This window comes from Trachemys scripta, chromosome 1 (assembly GCF_013100865.1).
Source record: "Trachemys scripta elegans isolate TJP31775 chromosome 1, CAS_Tse_1.0, whole genome shotgun sequence".
Classification (NCBI taxonomy): domain Eukaryota; kingdom Metazoa; phylum Chordata; order Testudines; family Emydidae; genus Trachemys; species Trachemys scripta.
This window is the reverse complement of record NC_048298.1, coordinates 48827429-48849349: the sequence shown is the minus strand read 5'-3', so window position 1 is coordinate 48849349 and position 21921 is coordinate 48827429. Positions and strand designations below refer to the sequence as shown.

The window sequence follows — 21921 nt, the reverse complement described above, 5'->3', positions numbered from 1 at the left end:
TTATAATTAATTATGTGTTCATGGGTATCTTGAGAGGACGTTCTCTGCAGAGGGTCACAAATTCACCATGTGGTGAAATACTACTTCTAACCTTTAGAACAAAAAGAGGTGTAAAGACCCACATAGTCAGGGTGCTTTGTATTAGACACACATCTAAAAAGGCTGAAGTGATTCCTTTCTGAAAAAGTTGTAACACCATGCTCACTAAATTACCTCCCTCTCTTCCTTTTCAGAGAGTAGTTTAGCTGTGAAAAGAAAATGCCCATTTTTGCAGGTTCATTATCCAAAGCGATGCAGACATACTGAGCTGATTTTTTTAAGCACTCTAGAGGAAAGCAAAAACAACACTAGCTACTGTTAGCCGCTTAACTGTGTAACATTCAAATGTTTCAGAGATCCAAGGTACAAACCTCCATGTAAAAATAATAAATCAAAAAAATTAAAACAAAATTATCTATTTTCAAACTCAGCTACACAAAGTATCATTACATAACAGAATCCAAGATTTTAGCCCTCTTCTATGATTTTTGCATTTTGTTCAATTTTATCATGGTTCCTCTTTTTTCCATATCTGGCTGATCACTTTTTGATGGGGCTCAACAGCAGGAAGGATCATCAAGTTCAAATCTCAGTATGATAATGGGTTGGAAGCAGGTTCAGCAATTGAGACTAGTAGAGCAGAAGGGTTGGGATAATACCTGCCTGGTTGTAGAACCAGTTTCCATCATCATTATAATTCTCTCACACACCAACACCTCACCAGCCAAAAGAAAAACATACTCACAAATGTTTGCCTTCTAAAGGAATTTTAAATGGAGGGCAAAGAGAAGCCTTTGAATATAAGTGAAAGTCAGTTTACAATGATTCTAGTTAAAAAGAAAGAAAACAGTCTTTTAGTATGATAAAAAATGTGCAATTATGAACCTGTGTAATCTTAGTTCTAAAATTATATTTTATACTGATCTTGAAGACAGCTAGTACTTCAGTAGCTCAAACATTGTGCTGGATCCAATGTAATTTTTCTTGTTTTAAAATTTGCTTAGTTTACATACAAGTTAAACAGTTTTATGCACTCAAAAATATAATCCACAGAAGAGCATAATTTCCCCCATGTCAGATCTGAGAAAACGGAGCCAAGTACAATTGCATATCCCAGAGAAAGTTAGGATTTCAAGCAATTGAGCAGTGTAACTGGTATTAACTCAATACAACAAACAAACGTCACTTCTGGACAATAACTCTTGCTCTTCTGAATTGTGTTCTATTATAATTTACCCAGAATTTAGTGGTGGGACAGCTCTTTTGCAATTAAAATGACTACTGTTTTGCTGTCCCTACAGAATCATTTTGTATAAAGCACAAAAATCTTTTAATAATATTCTGTTAATTTAAAAGCCAGGAAGAGATAATTTACAAAAACGTTTCAATAGGGGAGGTTTTGGATTTTTAAAAAGCCTTAAAATTTGTTGTCCATGAAAGCACAACACGTTCTACAGGTAAACCATAGAGCCTCTAAAATTAGCCATTAACGAAAAAAAAAAAAAAGGATGCTTTATCTGTACAATAAAAAGTGACAGTATTGCAATCTCTTGGTTAACTATTTCAAAAGATATTTAAATGGGTTTGTTTTTTCATTGGTTTTCTTGTTAAGCAAAATTAAAAAAAATTGATACAGACATTTCCTTTCTAACCAGCTGGGATACAGTGGGCATTTCACTTGTTTGTTTGTTTGTTTTTAACTTCGATTTATTTCCCCCTTCTAATATTGATTCCTATTTTGAAGTGGAGTAAAGCAAAGCACACTATGGAACTTTTAGTGTGACACAGCAGGATTCACATAGACACCTAGTATGCGGCAGACTGGTACAGGATAGTTCACGGCAAGCTGGGGTATAAATCTAAGTGTTTCTGTAGAGACTGCTGCAAGCAAAAATGGTCACTTGGCAATTTAGCTGAGGTTTTCTGTTATTTCGATAGGTGGAAGAGCTATTTTATTACCTCCAGCCTCATGAAATCTAATTACAGGTTCTCAAAAGTCTTTTATTCTGACCATAGTCCCAAGGAGAACCCCATCTTTCCCCTACAAAAGTGATTGACAGCGCTGTTAATATACTCATTTCCAGTAAAAGACAGCAATTTTTTCCTGGGTAGAAAAATATTAGGGAAAATAGTATTAAAAGTAATCCTCTATTCACCTGCAATAAATGTAACAGCGATTTGTAATGTTGCCAATTACTGTACTTTAATTATAGTAAGACCACATCACCATCCCACATGGAGGGAGACAGAGCACAAAAGCTCCCATGTCAGAATGTTAAGACTCAAACTCAACTCAATTAGCGCTATCCTGAAGACATACGTTACCACTCACAAAAAAAATTTGTAAAGAAAAAAGTTTTTCTTGTAGTAAATTTAATTTTAGTGAAAGGTGCTGAACTGATGGCCAAAGAAACTTCAGCCCTTTGGGTTTTCCATAGCTCCAGCAACAACAGACCAAGTTCCCCCTTCTCCCACTGCCCTGTGACCAACTCAAAGCTCTGGTGAGATTTTAGGGGCAAGAAAGCTTGTTTAGTTTCCATGTAGTTAGGTAATTTTTTATCTCTATTGAGAAGTTGACAAAGGTGATGCTTTAATACTAATGATGGTGGTGGTTTTCGTTATGTGGGCATTCTGTGATCCAAGGACCACTTGATGCAAACTAGCAGATGACATAGGCGGTCTATAGAGTTTTACAGGGATCCTGTGGGTCAGATATATACATAATAATTCACTAAAGGGTGGCATCCGAGGTCTCTGCCAAGAGCCAGTAGCCCAACGGTCATCCTAATCATTATGAAATGTATATACAGATAATATTTAAGGAATTGTATGTCTATATTGAAAATCATGTTCTAAGGCAGATCATCAGCAGCTGACATGTCTCAGACAGGTTCCTTTCAGGCAGGGGGTAACGGACACTTACCTCCCTGTCTGGTCATTGCGTATTGTGTGTCTCACAATGCAGGCCTCTGAGCCAGATGCTGATTAAGAGACTGTGAAATATACAAAAAAGGAGTATGCTGGAACAACCAACGAGCAGGAAGGCATCCTCTTTATGAATAAAGACAATGAATTGTTCTGATATACCTGAGAATGCAAAGGGACACCCTGCATCTTTCACAAAGGAGGCAAGCTGACAGTATGACTTGTCTCATAAGCAGAAGTTCATAGTGTGACGGGTTGGATCACAGAACCACCCTTGGGGCTGCCAACTGATGTGCCAAGACTACTTCTGTCCCTGCTTTCCTTGCCAGCTTGGGACTCCAGCACCTTGTCTTGTTGAGCCAGACATGCCAGTTTGCTCCATCACAGACCCAGGGTCTGAACCATGTGCCCCAAAGCTGCAGACTTAACTGAAAGCCACTTAAGAAGTGTTCCTGTCTTTAACACTCAGATGCCCAACTCCCAATGGGGTCCAAACCCCAAATAAATACGTTTTACCCTCTATAAAGCTTATACAGGGTAAACTCATAAATTGTTCGCCCTCTATAACACAGAGAGAGATATGAACAGCTGTTTGCCCCCGGAGGTATTAATACATATTCTGGGTTAATTAATAAGTAAAAAGTGATTTTATTAAATACAGAAAGTAGGATTTAAGTGGTTCCAAGTAGTAACAAACAGAACAAAGTGAATTACCAAGCAAAATAAAACAAAACATGCAAGTCTAAGCCTAATAATAAAACTGAATACAGATAAAATCTCACCCTCAGAGATGTTTCAATACATTTCTTTCACAGACTGGTCGCCTTCCTAGTCTGGGTACAATCCTTTCCCCTAGTCTGGGTACAATCCTTTCCCCTAGTACAGTCCTTGTTCCAGCTCAGGTGGTAGCTAGGGGATTTCTCATGATTTCAGCCTCTTTTGTTCTGTTCTACCCACTTATATATCTTTTGCATATGGCGGAAATCCTTTGTCTCTCTCTGGGTTCCCACCCCTCCTTCTCAATGGAAAAACACCAGGTTAAAAATAGATTCCAGTTCAGGTGAATGATCACATGTCACTGCAAGACTTCATTACCCACTTGCCAGCACACACGTATACAGGAAGACTTACAAGTAAATAGAACCATCTACAGTTAATTGTCCTGGTTAATGGGAGCCGTCAAGATTCCAAACCACCATTAATGGCCCACACTTTGCATAATTACAATAGTCCCTCAGAGTTATATTTCATAGTTCTAGTTTCAGATACAAGAGAGATACATTTATACAAATAGGATGACCACACTCAGTAGATTATAAGCTTTGTAATGATACCTTACAAGAGACCTTTTTTATGAAGCATATTTTAATTACATTATGTTCCCACTCATCAGCATACTTTCATAAAATCATATAGAGTGCAGCATCACACATAGACCAAGCCTGTCTGTAAAAAGCTGGAAAGACATTGGATGATATTTGCTCTCTAAGACATGAAAGTACATAGTTAAGTAAGTCCAGATTCTAGAATGCATGTTATGATTTTATTTTATATGTAACCCTTTGTTTCCAATACTTCTATTTGCTATCACTTGAACCTCTATGCTTAGTGAAATAAATATATAATGGATTTCACTATAAACATACCTAAGTGCTGTGTGTCAAACAGAAAGGTGATCTGAGGTGAAACTAGTAAGCTGGGGTGTTCTGCTTCTCTGGAACCAGTGAATCTGTGAATACTGCAAGAGTCCACTGGACCAGGGGCTGGACACTCCAGGGAGACGGGCTCGAGGGTTGGAGTGTGTCTATCGCTAACCAGTAGAGAGACAGCAGGCCCTACAAGCCCTAGGGGGCAGTGCTTGTGTTCCCCATGTTCGGTGGAGTCAGGGAGCTGACCCACACCAGGCTCACAGATGGCTTCCTCACACTAAGGGCAGATAGTACCCCCAGGAAGTATCACACCCTGACACAACAGGAGATGGACAGATACCACACAACAACAGCCCTCACACAGTAATAATGATTTTAGGCTGCTACTGGCCTAGGCTTGATTTGAACCAAAGATCAAGGGGTGAATACCCCTCTAGCCTATTACCTTTTCCCCGAACCATATAGTTGCTCCCAGTGCAAACCCCATTCATATGGGTCTAAATGTTCAAATCAGGTTCTGGTCATCATTTTTCTTTTAATTAATTTGTAATAGTCTCTCTACTGGACTAGCATGAGTGTAGTTTTCCTTAGTTCATTTATGGATAGGTTAATGCCTGTTTGAATTTTCGTCAACATCTCAAAAAGATGCTGAATAATAAGTCTAAAAAAGAAGTTGTGTCAATAAAACAGAAACAGTTCGCTACAGAAATAGCTAGATGTGTCTTACTTGCCCTGTGATTGCAGTGTAATTTGTTGTCTATGTGGCAAGAGAAACAAAAGGGTACTATACACTTTGTCATCATGAGTCATGGCATTTATTTTTAATCAACAAACGAACAAGGAAATCTTGATTTCTCTCCTCCCCTTCCCTCCCTCCTCCCCCGCGAAAGAGAAAGACTACAGATAACCCATGCATCTGTTCGGGGGGGGGGGGGAGAAGTTTGCTATTATTTGTTTTCAGAGAAAGGACAAATTCATTCATATTTCATAATAAATACTATATGTCTCCACTCTTCCACAAGGGTTTCGGGCCAGCTTCCACTGTAAAGCATGGAACCACCATGAGAATTAAGGATTGTCTAGACTAACGCTGTGGTCTAGCAACAGACGAACATACTGTGGAAAAATAGAGGTTATCCTAAGCTCAGTTCCTAGATCTTGGGCCAAGAGGGTCTGGAAATGCTGTGGAAGGAATGTATTTAGACAAGGGGATTGAGGGAATTAGAGAAGGGAGTGTCTCATTACAATCTACAAATTTCTTGCCAGACAATAAAATCTCTTGACAGGCTCCAGGAGGATCGCCACAAGCCATCCATGGCAGAAAAAGGGCACGGGATAATTACAAGGGTAGTAGAGGAAGAGTTGAAAGTAGGCAGAAATATCCCATCCCAGATCTATGGAGTTATTACGAGGCAATAATAATGCCTAGCAAGCTTCACCTTGTGAGAAGATGCAATTCTGACTTACTTCAGAGTATTCTAGGTTTTTTTATATCTACCACATACTCAGCAAAAATAAAATTTAATTAGAAAGCAATGGGAAAAACTATGAACTCCATCTTCTGCATGCAAAAGACTAGGACAGCTCATTTAAAAGTGCTTCAACTCAGGATACGCTGGTGAAATGTGGACAGCTGAAAGGTGCTGGGAGTATTAAGCCTATGCTGGCTTCACTTTAACTTGACTCTGCCCAATTTATTTGCATTGTTTCTATGAACTCTTGCTATTGCTGACAGGCTGTCAGACCTTTAATGTGGATATATCTCCACATAACTTATTCTGCATTAAGAATAAATAAAAACATTTCCACATCATTAAAATTAAACAGATTCCCAAGTTTTAATTTTTAAGTTACCTGTCAGCTTCCTATTTTATCAGCCACAGTCCCATTACACTGAAACCTGTTTTAGTGACCAATAAAAACCAGTTGCTAAGTTAGTGTTCAAAATAAAAGCCAGGACAGAGTTGTGCTCAGTACATCTGGAGACATTCTGAGGCAGTTTCTTAAGATAGAAGACTGCCTACTAACCTTCATCTCTAGTATAATTTTCATTCCACTTATAGGAGAGGAGCTTACTGCTGTAACTACTCAAAAAGTGATTTTCTCAGATGTAATTAGCTGAACAGCTTAAGGCTGAGACAGTACCTGAATAGCCACCAAGAAATAACCCAAAGTGCTGCAAAAAGGTGCATTGGTAACTCAGTAGGCAGCACTCATTCCAATGAGTCATTGCTAAGGCTACGATTTAGTCACAGGTATTTTTACTAAAAGTCATGGACAGGTCATAGGCAATAACCAAAAAGTCACGGCCAGTGACGTGTCTGTGACTTTTACTAAAAATAACCCTAACTAAATCTTACTGCTGAGCGGGGAGAGGGCGGTGCTTCAGCATATGCTGCTGCTTCTGGGGGTGGGGGATGTCCCAGGACCCTGCTGCCACTGCTGCTCCGGGGGTGGGGGAGGGCAGCCCATGATCCTGCCGCCGCTGCTCCAGGCGGGGGTGGCCCGTGGCCCCGCCACCACAGCTGCTGCTCCCCTGGGTGGGGGCGGTCTGGGGTGCTGCTGCTGCTCCCAGAGCGCTGCTCTGGGGCAGCACCCGGGACCAGTTGCCTGGGGCCGCCAGAGCAGCAGCCGATGCAGCTGCGGAATTCACGGAGGTCCCGGAATCCGTGACTTCCATGACCTCCATGAAAGATTCGCAGCCTTAGTCATTGCTGCCAGAGAATGCATAAGGCACTGTTTTTCCAGTTAGATAAGATGTAAAATTAAGACCCTGTCCATTTTTGGTCATTAAAGATACTCTAGAACATTGTTTTGTTTCCACCCCACAAGAGCAGGCATATTACCCTTGGTGTAACAACTACTCTTACTTGGTAATTACATTCTGACTACTTACTTTACCCTGCATGTTCAGACTGATAGGCTATTTCCTGAACCATTGTATCATATGGTGCTGAAGTGAGCTGTGTAAAAGCTTCCATGTTTCACCCAAGAGTTGATTGTATATCAATAATGCGTGATGGAAACCCCCGATCTGTACTTTGTAAAGTGTTTTTGGACTACATACACTGATTGTGCATTAAAGGGTATTACATAATTTAATTCATGATATTTTGTATACGGAGTTAGGAGAACCAAAGACATACACATGAACATTCTAGTTGAGCTCTGTAACTAAAAGCCTATTTAATACATTTAACCAGCAAGTGAGAAGTTTTGGTGAAAATGTTAGTTGGCCAGCAATGAATTCAATGAATTTGCTTTGCTCCTTTACCAGTGCTAGTCTCAAACCATGCGACCTTTCCTTGTCAACCTCACTCTACCCATCCACTACATTTTTATTGATGAATCCAGACTCTCAGGCATCCCTGATATTGGTGCAGACTGCTGTTCCTGGTCTCTACAAGCTGCTGAGCGACTACTAGATCCCAGTCATTACACAGAGCTATGAGATTACTCAAAAGAGGACAAGTAGCAATACATATTCTTCAAACTGAATTTTTTCTAAGAAAAAACCGATAGGCTTGCATAATGAATGATGCCAGTGTTCTGAAGTTTAGCTCTATTTTTATTAAGCAAATGCAGGGGGAAAAAATGGCATTTGTTTAGGAGGGAGAAAAAATACACAAATGAAGATGTAGGCCCAAATTTAACCTCTCTCAATGCCCCTTGGAAATTTCTGATAGAAGTGAACTAAAGATTGCAATTATAGGTTGTTTAGTCCAGGTTTGAAGATTCCACTCAGCTACTCACCAGTAGCAAGTAGGAACCTTTCCCTGCTGAGTTGGAGGGCCTGTGCCATCAATTTCTGCAGAATGTAAGCTTTCTTTACACACCAAAAAGTTTCTAGTCCTCAGGCTTTAAAGGAAGCCTTACTAGACGTTTAACAGCATTTAGATTAAATCTACTAGTCTGAGGCTGATACAAATGAAGGGCACCCACCAGTTAAGTCCAGAGGCAGGAAGCCTCTGAACAGAGGCCAACACTCTTCACTGAGATTAAGGGTCCTAAAAAACAAAGGTTGACAGGAGCAACGGAGAAGCAGAGCTTCTTCCTTGCTACATCTCAGAGGAAGCTTGACTCTTTGGTGTTTCAGAGATAGAACTTTCTCTCACTCCACAGCCAGAAGAGGGGATTGCAGATTTAACAAATAATTTGTATCTAGAGGGTGAAGCAAAAAATGAAGCTTTCAAGCAGAGTCCATGGAGAGCATCTTGAAAAAAATATCCCAGCAAATGGTTGCAGGGCTGCCCTTTGCAACATTATCCTGCCTCTGGACTTAATTGGTGGGTGCCCTTCATTCGTATCAGCCTCAGACTAGTAGGTTTAATCATAATGTTGTTAAATGTCTAGTAAGTTTGTCAAGATCTGATTTAGCTTCTGTAAAAAACTAAAAGTATACCCAGCAAAATCTAAACAATAGTGAGAGAATTTTTAATAGATCACGAAGCTGCTGTGCCTTCAAAGATCAATTTATTTGTACTTTGAAATTGGCACTTATGCTTTACTGAAGACTTACAAGGAACAAACAACAGAAAATAACTCAATTTTTTCATTTTTCTACATCTTGAACAATGTTGCTTCTCCAATGGATTGAAATAATTTTCTAACAATTATTTTCTTAACAAGTGCATATGCAGTCTTAACTACACACTGGATTAATTTAACACAACTGAATAGTTTCTCTACCTTTCTCTTTTATGTAATTTTGAAAAATAAAACTTAAATCTATAAAAAAGTTCACACCACAAGATTATGAAATTCAGTTCCTGAATAATTAAGTGTGCTACATCTCCAGTTATTTTAGTAATTAGAAATGACTTGTCTCCTGAGAATCTAATAATTATGCTAAAAATATTTTACTATGTATTCAGCTGAGAAAAACTACAGTAAGTCTGTGTGGTCAACTACCATGCCTTCCCTTATTTAGGTGGGGAGGGGAAGGGTAGGGCAGTCCATTTGTTCAACACAGCTGAATATCTAGAACTATATCTGGCCCCGTAAAAGAGGAATTTTGTTTGCTTTAAAAGTCTCTGTTGTTTCAGGGGGAAGAAAGGCTATCACAGAGTGATGACATTTTGGCTCCTGTTACAATGATTAATTATTCTATTTTTTTTCTAATTGGGGAAATAAGTGCATAGTGAATGGACTCTGATCAGCCTTGCACAGTACAATGTAAGAGTGATACATGATGTAAGTAGGAAACCACCACTACTTCTGTTAATTGTATTCTTAAATTATTCCTACTCTATTTTTGTCTAGGAAGTTTTACAAATCTGACAAGAAAAAAATTGTATAAAATAACTGAAGAATTATTCAAAAGTTTGTAATATTTCTAATGTGTTTTCCCTAATTTATTAACCTTATTAATAGAGGTTCAGTGAATTAAATGCAGTGCATACATGCCCATGAATTTCAGGTTTCTGCTACACTACCGAACTCAGTAGTAACAGTTTAGTTTTCTGCCACAAACTAGAAATACAAAAATAAAACCACTGTTTACACAAATAAAATAAATGGAGCAATTTGAACTTTCAGTTAGCAAAGAGGACTGCAAATCAAACTCTTTAACCTTTCTGTGCTAGCGGAAGTGCTCATGGTTGCAGTTGGCCATGGCTGGCTGCAAATGTAGGCGAGGACGAGGCATGAGCAGCACCATTTCAGAAATCATGGGTAAACCTTGTTGAGCTGCACACATCGTTGCTGGAAAGCAGGCACATTTTTATTTGCAGATAGGGTCCTTGAAAGCAAAATGCTGATTCTTAATTAACATTATTCCTTATAACAGTCACCCTTATCACCTGCAAAAATGTATAGTTATAGCTTGCATACCATCTGTGGACAATTTAGTTTAATGGGATGAATTGGAGAGCAGATTATTGCTCATGAAATCAGAGCTAACTTTAGGAACTCTACAGATTGACAGTTTAAAAGAGAAGTTGCTTCATCCAAAAATAGGAAGTTATTACAATGAGGAATTCACATCATAGTCTTTACAGAGGACTCAACTCACACTTAAAAAACAACAACATTCCTCTTTTTATTAAATTGATACTGTTATCCATTAAAACAAAAAATATTAACAATTTTAATACAATAAAATATAACTATTCAACACATTTCATAGTCTATATCATGTTATAAGAGAAACCAGCTGATTTTCATAACTGTTTATATAATACAAAGCAGTTTCTGTTGTGTTCTGAAGAGAATCTGGGTTGAGGCAGTTGTCTTTCATATAGCTCGTGTAAGGATATTGATTAGTTTATACTCAGTACTATAGCCTCTTGTGTGATAAACACTTGTTTTCCCTAGAGAAAGTGTCTTGTATATTCTGAGCTCATTACGCCTACCTCAGTGGAATAAAGTACAGAGTATTTTTTTTTTTTTGCAAGACTAACCTATTTTTGAGTAAAAGATAGATACATTTTAACCCTACCAACAGCTATACCAGCCCTACCTTGGTGATTTGTGCCACTATGGATAGAATTTTCACATAGTTCCGATTACTTACATTTTTGGACAGCCCTGTAGGAGCTGTTTCTGGGTTTATACCTTCAGCAGGTGGGGCTCAGCTCCAGTTGTTAGTTTACATGAGGTTGGGTGAGTTCAATACAAACTATTAAAGAAAAATGCTTTTCTTTTCTATTTTCTGCTCCCTAGTACACAGACCGATCCCACATTTAAAGAGAAAGCTGCTCATACCAAATACTTTCTTCTTTCTCTCCATTGTTTTCAAAGTTTAATGGAACACTACAATCACTGGCTCAATAAGATAAAAAAAACCATCAAACACAGACAAGCTGTGACAGCATCATCAAAATAATGCATCTGAAAAGGCACTTGAGTCCATTTCTCACGTACCCTTTCCTCCCCTGCGGGGGAAAAAGATGGGGACAGGCAAGCTTATCACTTATGCATTAACTTTCGTGAGATCAACCACTTAAACCCCTGAACACTCAAAGGACACAAACACTTGATCTAGTCAATTTTTTTTAAAGGGAGTTAGAAATAAGTTCAAGTACTATACCTTCCCCCATGCCCTTCTGTCCGTTTTTGTAATTTTACAATCACATTTCCCTACCTACTGTTTGTTTTCACACAGCAACAATAAGGGGAACAATGTAACTCAGTGTATACATCAGAGCACAAAATTAAACAGATATTTTCCCCTCTACTCATTCACAGGTAACAATCTCAGGGGTTACAGGAAACAAAGCAGGTAACAATTTTCAGACAGAAGTGTGATCTTTAAAGCGGACTGTGTTCTTCAACAACTGGAACAGAATGAGGAACATCCAGTCAGCCTCAGCAACTGTTTTTCCTGACCCAGTCCAGGCTGTTTGTAGTAGAGTTAGGGCTTCTTCCAGAGCATAGTCTGCCTCTATTTCCATAGCAGCAATGATCACTTTCACTGCAAAAATTATATTTTATGTGGCCCCATTTTCTCAAGAAAAAACTGTTCACAAATTACAGGATCTGAGGGTACCTTTCCTTGTCCCTGATACTAGTCACTTAGCAGACTAATATTTGCAGCTCCCATATCCTTGGACAGTCTCCTCTGCAGCACCTGGAAGTAGGATCAGCACAATCTTCAAGTGAAGAGTTTCAGGTGGCCAAGACCCTAGAAACATCAGGTCCCTGCCTTCTCCTTCATTTGAAGAACTATAAATATATATTATTATGGAGAAACCCTATCTTCATGGAGCTCTAACTAGTTTAGCCCCTTCAATCTTTTTCCCTTAGAGATCTGAAACAGTACCAGCTTGACATCGAAAGATCTGACACTGGTGTAAGATCAGTGTGGCACCCCCTGGAGCTTTCATACACCATCCACATGTCTTTCAGTTGTTGATTATGCTTAGTTTCTGCCAACATCTATGTTTCCTAATGTTTCCCTAGGAAAGAGACTATAGGCAAAGAGGCTTCCAAGCTGCTTATGTGACCAAGGGGATAAAACATGATAAACTAGGGATTGAATTGTACAGTTTTTATGTGGTTAATATTGCTGTTGTCACCAATGTGGGAAACCAAAAGACACGAGTTGCCTAGAAGGAGAATAATTTCCCCAGCATGTGAAGATTTTTGATACCTGGGAATGTGGGAGGCAGAAATCACATGAAGGCAGCCCCAGCAAAGTGAGGAAGAGCATACAGATAGAATGCTTTATTTAAAAAACCAAAACAAAAAAACCTTTCATTGATGCAGTCACATGCAAAGATAACTCATGTTAACAGTCACAAGAGAACACAATAAGAACTCCCAGACCAACAGAAAGGGAAACAAGACCCTCCCAGTTCAATCCTTCTCCACAGAAGAAGCCTGAACAAACAGACAGGCCTTGTAATGAGCCCAAATGATCAAAACGTTCTGGCTGTCAGACCCAGGGGGAGAAAGGGAAAAAAATTCCAGAGTTGAGAGCTCTACACTGAAAATACCTTGTCGTCCACTGCACAAATCTAAGAATTGTCGGCTCAAGTATTCCAGCTGATCTTAACTGTCAGACTGCCTCTTTCCTGAATTTTCCCTAATATACACAAGAACCCAAGTCATGAAGGGCTTTAGAAACCAAAACAAACATTGAATTATAGTAAGAAATAAGTTGGAATTCAGTGCAGTAGGGAGATATATGTTCTATGCATAAAATACCAGATAGACAAAGACATGGATATCATGGTGAGAGCCACCTCTAATTAAGAGAGTTCACACCCTATTAGTCAGAAAAGGTGGGAGGAAATAATTGTAGCCACACCTGCTATCTGAACATCCAGAATTCAACAGGACCTACTACCAGAAAAGTAAGCATAAATTCAAAAAGGGAGTTAACCCAAGACAGTGGCAGAAGTGATATGTAACCCAGCATTACCTCACTCATATTTGGATTAAGCTTTAACCAGTTAGTTCCCATCCAGGCCCGGGCACTGGAAAGTTCACCACTGGCACCGACCAGGTGCCATGAAACAGACAGAGCGTAATGTCATCCGTGTACACTGATTCCATGACTTTCCAGGACCCCTTCCACAGCTGCAGCAGCTGGTATGGCTGACCCCAGGGCCGCCCCAGCAGCTGCTCTGGTGGCCCCAGGCAACTGGTCCGTGGCTCTGCCTCACAGCAGTGGTCCGGGAGCAGCAGCGACACGCCAGGACACCTCCACCCAGAGGAGCAGCAGCAACGGGGCCTCAGGATACCCCCCGGCTAGGGGTGGCAGGGCCCCGGTAAGCACTCTTTCCCCCCCCCCCGGGGCCGCCGCAGCAGGCCCAGGGGGGGTCCCTCTCCTCCCAACATCCACAGCAGGGCCCTGGAACGGCCCCCACGCCCAGCAGGTAAGATTTAGTCATGGGTATTTTTAGTAAAAGTCATGGGCAGGTCACTGGCCGTGACTTTTTGGTTATTGCCCGTGACCTGTCCGTGACTTTTACTAAAAATACCCATGATTAAATCATAGCCTTAATGATGAGCTATCACCCAATACTATTCTCTGGGTTGTTTTCAGGAGAGAAAGATGGAGGCACTCAAGCACAACTTCATCTATTCATACCAGGGCTTTAGATAGGTCACAGACACTTTGGGGTTAACAGCAGGGCCGGATTAAGGCATAGGCAACCTCTGGCTCAACTACTGCTACAGGAGCCAGCCCCACAGTAGTGCTGCTTGTCCCACTGTACACTCAGGTTTGGCCGACTAGCCTCGTGTCATGACATGGAGTGGCAGGGCCAAAACTATGTGAATGGCATTGTGACCCCCATGCACCAGGTTGCAATGACACTCCCTCAATTTTGGCCCTGCTACCCTAGCCCTAGTCATGACAGAGGGTGGGTGGAGCCAAACCCGAACAGGCGGGGGGGGGCAGTGCTTCTCCTCCTCATCGCAGCTGTGAGGCCAGCTCCTGCACTAGTACCTCAGTCAGAACTTTGGACGAGGAGTTGCAATGAGTGCCTGCATGAGGGAGCTGGTCAGGAGAGGGGAGCCAGGGTTAGCCTAGGGCCCAGTGATCTGTTAATCTGGGTCTCATCAACAGTACTGAAGGCTGCTAAGCAATTCCAGAATCAGCACAGGTACCTAGGGTGAGATTTTCCAAAGGTGACTTTGATATTTAGCAACACAATTTCTATCATTTCAATGGGAGTTGTTTGGCTTAATCTCCTAGCCAGCTTGGAAAATCTCAACCCTCATCTTTGTCCTTCACCAATATCATGGGTTGAATATGTTTCTGAGCTGAAAAGTTTATTTAAGGTTGGATCGTAAAAAAAAAAAAAAAAGGTTTTAAATTCAGAAAGTTATGGGTTAAACTTAAATTTGACAGAGCATGCGTGCTGTATGAATAATTCACTGGGCAACAGCCCTTTAGAAAATCCTGATGGGGCCAACAAATGAAGTGACATTAAGTGAGACGAAAATATTTTAAAAATGTAAATTGAGTTAAGGACATATCTGAAATTTGAGGTACTACCTGGATATAAGAATGAGGAATTCTGGTCATGGGTTTTATTTGTATACTGCCTTTGTTGTGTTAATTCTTTCATGCTATACTGAATGGTAGTTCAGTTCTCAGCTTTGCCATGGCCATACTACGTGATTTTCAACAAGTCACTTAACCCCCTAAGTTCCTCCCTTTATAAAATGGGGACATTCACCCTTTACACACTTTGTGAAGCACTGATTTATGGCTCAATAGCACAATAACATAAGTCCAAAGGGACTTGGCATTTATATCTGTACGAGTTTAAAAAGTGCACCATGCTATATCGAATGACTACAGTGTCTGGGTGAGCATGCTACTTGTAAGTTGTACACTGTGTTCAGATAGTCTTAATTTTTTTCCAACTCTCCCCTCCTCTCTCACACACATGCCCCATAACTCCCCAGGTTAACATCAGCATTCAGTGACTAAATCAATATAAAATGACCATGTTCTAGAAAATGTAAGTATATTCTCAGATACAGAATTTATCAAACTAAAATGCTGACAGATCTGGCATTGTGCAGTATGTGGAATTATTTTTTGGGGGGGAGGGAGTAAATCTATTATTTATATTTGGACTACTCATTTAGCAATCAACTGAACTTCTTTTTTCCTCTTTAAGCAGCATGTACAGAATAAGCAGTGCATTTTCTTTATTACAATTACAGGTCTCAGGTTTGCACCAACTAGTAAGAATTGGCTTTGAAAGATGCGCCTACTCACTGATCTATTGTGTGCGAAATAGCCATAGCTATATATTCTTGATCAAACCACTTCTGATACTTCTAGAGCCGATTATACAGTGTAGTTCATGAAAGTCCTATGGGATCCAACTCCATTTGTGATTTGTGTAAGATGTTTACCAGGCACGTCTACCACTTTCAGATATACTCACAAAAATTCCAAAATTGCACCTCTCCTACCTTCTCTTCAGACTCTCTATGCTAGGCTTTAAGTGTTATTTGTAACTGGACAATGTTCTTTTATTCAGTATTGCTATCAGTTCAGTTCTTTTATTGAGTACTGTTATCAGTCTGACACAGCAGCATGAGAAAACAGAAAAGAGTTTCCCTCCCTACACAAGAAAGAAATAAAGCTTCTTGAATGAAAAATATACTGCATATATTGCATACATCTTCATCAATAGCATGCTGGAGGACAACTTATTGCAGATTCCATATGAAGGCAGAACATGACAAAGATAAAGCTGCCCCACACCAAACTGGGGGTAAACTTTAAGACAATGTCCAACTCTCAGCAGAAGATTAAGATTTTCTGCAAGTTTATACCTAGAACCTTTGCACCAAGGTTTACTATCACTCATAACGGACATGCTCCTAACCAAGTCAGTATGCAGCAGCCATTATTAGTTGAATTGAGAGTAAAGCAACCTGGTCAACAAAAAGGAATTAAAAAAAAAAAAAAAAAAAAAAACACCTCTCTGCAGCTAGCTGGCAGTAGTTTCATAAACATAGAAGATGGGAAAGATTGTGTTACTCATGTATTAAATACTCCTTATAGTGAAAGTCAGGCTATGCAAGTGAGCAACAGCCACCTGGTTACCAGCAGTCCCTCAGTGCAACTAGGTGGCTGTTGCTTGGTTATTCATCCATTTTGGCATGCCACAGTAGAAGCGTGGATCGCACAGCATGTGCTGCAAAATTCAGATTGAAAATGCAGATGAGATTTGACGTTGATCTGAGCCCTGCGCACTCACACAAAGGATACATATGCTTGGTACAACTAATCAGGATTCTCAAGGGGATTTTATAATGTAACCATTTTACCAAGGCAGTTTAACATGCCAAAGTAACATAGAATAAATGTTCAGAAACATACCATTTCCTGTGACTGGAAAAGGAATAGTTTAAGCAAGTCTTTGAGGTAGGATATTAGATTTTGAATATATAAAATCATCTTCCTAAGAAGCTTGAGGAAATACACATAGGAGGATATTATATTATTTTCCCATATCCCACATCATCACTTTGTGTTGCAATTGCAGTTTAAGACAAATTTTTGTACTCAGAGTGCTGTTCTTGCAAGGATAAAGTTTATATAATGTAGATTGTAAAATACTATTCCCAAAGCAAGTGAAATGGTTTAATATTTCAGCAGTTTGTAATGATGATGCACAAACAGTGATGGGATGCTACTAGATGAGGAGTATTTTGGATAGACTTTTGGAGGCAAGTGAAAAAGAAACACAGAACTGGTTATTACATATAAGCAGCAAAGGAAGCTTGAAGATCTTTATATTTGTTCTTGAGTAATCCAAAGGGGGTGGGGGGGGAGAGAGGAAATGGGACACTTATTGAGATTACAAAGATACTTCTCCTGCAGTCACAAGATTTCTGCCAACACTGGCATGCACAACTAGATGCTCTTGGTTAAGTACTCAAGCAAGTACAGAGTACTTGCTAGCACAGAAAAATTTAACTGAAGAATACTATTCAATTGTTCAGCAGCCACAGACTAATTATTCAAATAATGGAGGGACTGATTTCGTTTTGGGTTTTATCAGTGGAGGGAGTAGATAAAAAAGCAGATTACTAACAATCATTTTTTCAGATTGTAAACAACAAAAAGGAAGCTATGCTTCAGCTGTGCAATATTCTTCTTCACTCAACAACAAAAATTGAGGGGAGTGCTGCAGCTTGAAATACTTGACTGGTAATATCCTACATGCCATTCCAGGAAATCCCAGAGTGGATTTTAAGCCTCTGCCCATCCTCATAAAGAAAGCGGACTGGAGGACTAATCGATATCTAGCAACCCAGCTGTGACCTGGCACATAAAGAAGTCAAGAAAATAAATTATAGAGCTCATGAATGGGATTTAACATTTGGAAAACAGCAACATCTGGGATCAACTCCAAATGGGACATAGTCATATTGAATGAGTCTTGGCTCCTCTACTAATTGTTAAACAGAGCGAGATTACACACACACACACACACACACACAAAGACAACGTCTTTACGTTCCTGGTGGATTTTCCATAACATACACAACTCAATGTACAAATATAACCTGGATATACAGACAGTTTCTTGCAATGCCAATGATCTACGAAGCACCTCAGCTACGTTTGTGTGAAATGGCAGCTATTGTCCGGGTCGAGACATCAAAGCCGATCAAGTATTAGTGGTTTTAATAGATGGTGTCAAAAACTACAATGAGTCTCTTTAATCGCTTCATAAGTCAGTTTAATGGGCTCCAGAGTCCTGCCCTCAGGCGGAGCTGAACAAATAATAACCAAGTGCAAATGACTTCCACAAATGTCACTTTGTTTTGTTTTTACCAAAAAAAAAAAACAAAAAAAAACCACACACACAAACAAAAATCCCAAACAACACACACTATATGAAAGATACATTTTTTCAACATTTATACAGTAAGCTTTTTTTTTTTTTAAATAAAAAGTGTTATAGATACAATAGTGGGTTATTTCCCAATCAAACTGCTAGGATTTCAAAATTGTTTTATTGTTGTTAGGGCTGTTTATATAGCTGGTAGGAAATCTTAGCCCTTCCAAAAAGTATCAGTGGGATCAGGCTGAATTCAGTAGTTGAAAAGGAAAATATTAGTTTTAAATATGCAACTAAGAGGAGGGGGCAGAGAAGGAGGGAAACGTTCCCTATTCTGTAACTGGGGCCAGGGAAGAAAAGAGATGAGAAAATCCAGATTCATCAGTCAAACATCTAACGTCCTTTGTTGTTCACCTTTTGAATAGGAAGATGCTATGCTGTCTCTCCTCCTCACAAACAGGACCTTGAACTTCAAATACTAAAACACATTTCCCTGTCTCTGTGTAATCCATTTCACAGCCAAACAAAACGTTAGCATTGGAAGTAAGCTACTGTCCTGATTAAACACCACACACACAAACAAAAACACATACAACTGCGGACTGGTGCCTGTCTCGAAAGATGGCAGTAGCTTAAACTGAGCGTGCCCGTTAAGCGGAATACCCATTTTTAAACAATTGTGTGATTTTCTCTCCCCCTCTCCTCCCTCCGGTGCTGAGGCTAGTGGGAAGAGGAGTCTCCCGACGGGGCTGTTTTACTAAGATGCTATTCAATCCTCACAGACTCTTTGCAGAGGTGATCAGGCTATAGGGAGACTTATGCTTTCCAACTGTGTTTTGTTCATAACCTCCCCACACACACACACATTTTCAATCATTGCAGCTATTCATTGCACTGGGGGGAGGGAAGGGGTGTGATAACAGGGATCCACTCCCTCCCTCCCCACCTGACACATGAACCATCAGCGTCCGCTTGCAAACTCCTCGGACAACGGCAGAATCACAGGCATGTCCCCACCCGGGAGGTTTGGGGAGGGGTTACATTCTTATCGCCACCTGGACCAGCCCCACCACGGCAGGGCACCAGTGCCAGCGGCCCCACTCACCCACGCCGTATTTCTCGTGCTCTGTAGGGATCCACATGCTCACAGCGTGGTTTTGTCCCTCTCCGAACAATGAGAGCAGCGGCGGCCAGCGAGCCCCTCTGCCCAGCGCCGCCGCTGCCGCTGCTCGGCGGGGCTCAGACACGCTCCTCGGGCGCCAGCGGAGAAGTCATTGTTGTGATTGACTCAGCCCCGCTCCCACGCCGGCCACTCACAGCCGCCGCCCGCCTCCCCTGCCCTGCTGCATGCCGGGAAGCGTAGTTTCCCCGCGGAGTACAGCGGCGAGGGGTGGGGCCCAACCAAGGCCCTACCCCCTTCTGGAGTCCGCTTCCTTAGAGCGGAGAGACTGCGAGTCCCGATGAGCTCCGCGTTCTGAAGGCGGGGCCGGAGCCCTCAACGCTCTTTCCTATTGGTTCAGGCGCCGTTCCAATGCGCACACGTCATGCCAGGGTCCATCTGCGAACAGCGGCATGGCAGCTTCCTCAGGCGTTGGTGGTGCGGCCGACAGAGGTGGTGAGTGTGGTGCGCTCCAGCGTGTCGGGACGGGACCTCTCCTGTTCAAGCGTCCTGTCCCTTCTAGTGAGTCTAGGTGCTTACATGGAAAGCGTGGGTAGTACTGCAGCATACCCTTGTGGGGGGTCCCTCGGCCAAGTTAGACCTGAGCACTGTCATCATCATTACTTATTAATACTTCATCACAACACATTACAACGCTGGGCAATCAAAGAATATGAAAACAGCTGCAGTCTATCACACAACTGGCAATACATTGTTCAGAACGTATGCCAGAGAATGGATGCTTAACTGAAAAGTACAGAAAAAAAATCGTTTCTAATGCCAAAATAGGTAATGTACATAGAAACCCTGCCAATGTTGACCTCGCTAACCATCTGCTGTATATTTAAGAAAACACACCATGAAAGGTAGATGCTAATAGAGTGAGAAGTCAGCAAGGTCAGAGCAGGCGGCTTTTAACCCATGCAGTAGAACGTACTATCTTTCAGAGTGGTAGCTGTGTTAGTCTGTATCAGCAAAAACAACGAGGAGTCTTTTTGGCACCTTAGAGACTAACAAATTTATTTGGGCATAAGCTTTTGTGGGCTAAAATCACTTCATCAGATGCATGGAGTGGAAAATACAATAAGGAAGTATAAATACACAGCATATGAAAAGATGGGAGTTGCCTTATCAAGTGGGGGGGGTCAGTGATAATGAGCCAATTCAATTCAGGTGGAAGAGGGCTAATTTCAACAGTTGACAAGAAGGGGAATACCAAGGGAGCAAAAATCACTTTTGTAGTGCTAATGAGGCCAATGTAAGCAAGGCGGCCCATTTTAAACAGTTGACAAGAAGGTGTGAGTATCAGCAGGGGGAAATTAGTTTTTGTAGTTACCCATCCACTCCCAGTCTTTATTTAGGCCTAACTTGATAGTGTCCAGTTTGCAAATTAATTCCAGTTCTGCAGTTTCTTGTTGGAGTCTGTTTTTGAAGTTTTTTTGTTGAAGAATTACCACTTTTAAGTCTGTCATTGAGTGTCCACAGAGATAGAAGTGTTCTCCTACTGGTTTTTGAATGTTATAATTCTTGATGTCTGATTTGTGTCCATTTATTCTTTTACATAGAGACTGTCCGGTTTGGCTAATGTACATGGCAGAGGGGCATATATCACTTTGGTAGTGATATATCACTATCTTTGTGGCTTTTGAACTTACAGGTACCATTGCCAAGCTTATCCTCCACCTATCACAGCACATACAGCTTTTGTATATAGGCAAGCTATGTATCACATTATATATACTACTAATTAAAGCGATGTACTCCTCTTGTCCCCCTACACAAACTCAACCCCTAGTGTGGATGCACTTGTATTGGTTAAAAGGTGCATTATATCAATATAGTTATTCCTGCATAGGAAGGGGAATAAGCTATACTGCCCCTTTATACTGGTATAACTGCATCCACACTAGGAGTAGTCCCAATATAACTATTTGTGTGGGGGGGAAAAACATACCCCTAACCAAAATAGTTATATTGTTACAAAAACTGAATGTAGACCAGGCGTAAGAATCAGACAGCGCTCTGGTAAAAGGAAAGTTAGCCTGAAATCTCTGGTGTGGAAGAGATCTAAAGCCACTTACCATACTGCAGAGTAAGTTTGTTCCCCTGGGGTTCGGAGATCTAACCTAGAATTTTTTTCTGTTTATTGTTAGTTCTTTTCTTGTGTTGAAGTCAAAGTATCCTAGCTCTTCCACTGAGTTGCTGTTTTGTTTTTAACAATGCTTTGTGTTCAGGACTTTCAGTCTTTCTTCACATCCTCTTAACAGCAGGTGCACTACAATTTGTCTCTCTAAACCAGGGATAGGCAACCTATGGCACGTGTGCTGAAGGCGGCACGCAAGCTGATTTTCAGTGGCACTCACACTGCCCGGATCCT

At 40.8% G+C, this 21921-nt stretch overlaps 2 protein-coding genes across 3 annotated transcripts in view; one reads left to right on the top strand and one right to left on the bottom strand.

The window, feature by feature from the left end:
- The window catches only part of DOCK4 (dedicator of cytokinesis 4), a gene marked incomplete in the record, with an annotated part of 410929 nt that extends 391258 nt beyond the window's left edge, over nucleotides 1–19671 (bottom strand). Inside the window, 1 exon segment of the mRNA XM_034758276.1 lies at nucleotides 19491–19671. Coding sequence (XP_034614167.1) covers nucleotides 19491–19527 — 37 coding nt within the window.
- Nucleotides 19672–19907: 236 nt separating this feature from the next.
- The window catches only part of ZNF277 (zinc finger protein 277), a 78059-nt gene continuing 76045 nt past the window's right edge, over nucleotides 19908–21921 (top strand). The window contains exon 1 of one of the 2 annotated variants that reach the window (XM_034769259.1): nucleotides 19908–20000. In XM_034769259.1, the coding sequence (XP_034625150.1) occupies nucleotides 19958–20000 (43 nt within the window). In that variant the 5' untranslated portion in view covers nucleotides 19908–19957. Of the gene's footprint in view, nucleotides 20067–21921 lie in introns of both variants that reach the window. The other variant, XM_034769251.1, reaches the window with a different exon arrangement.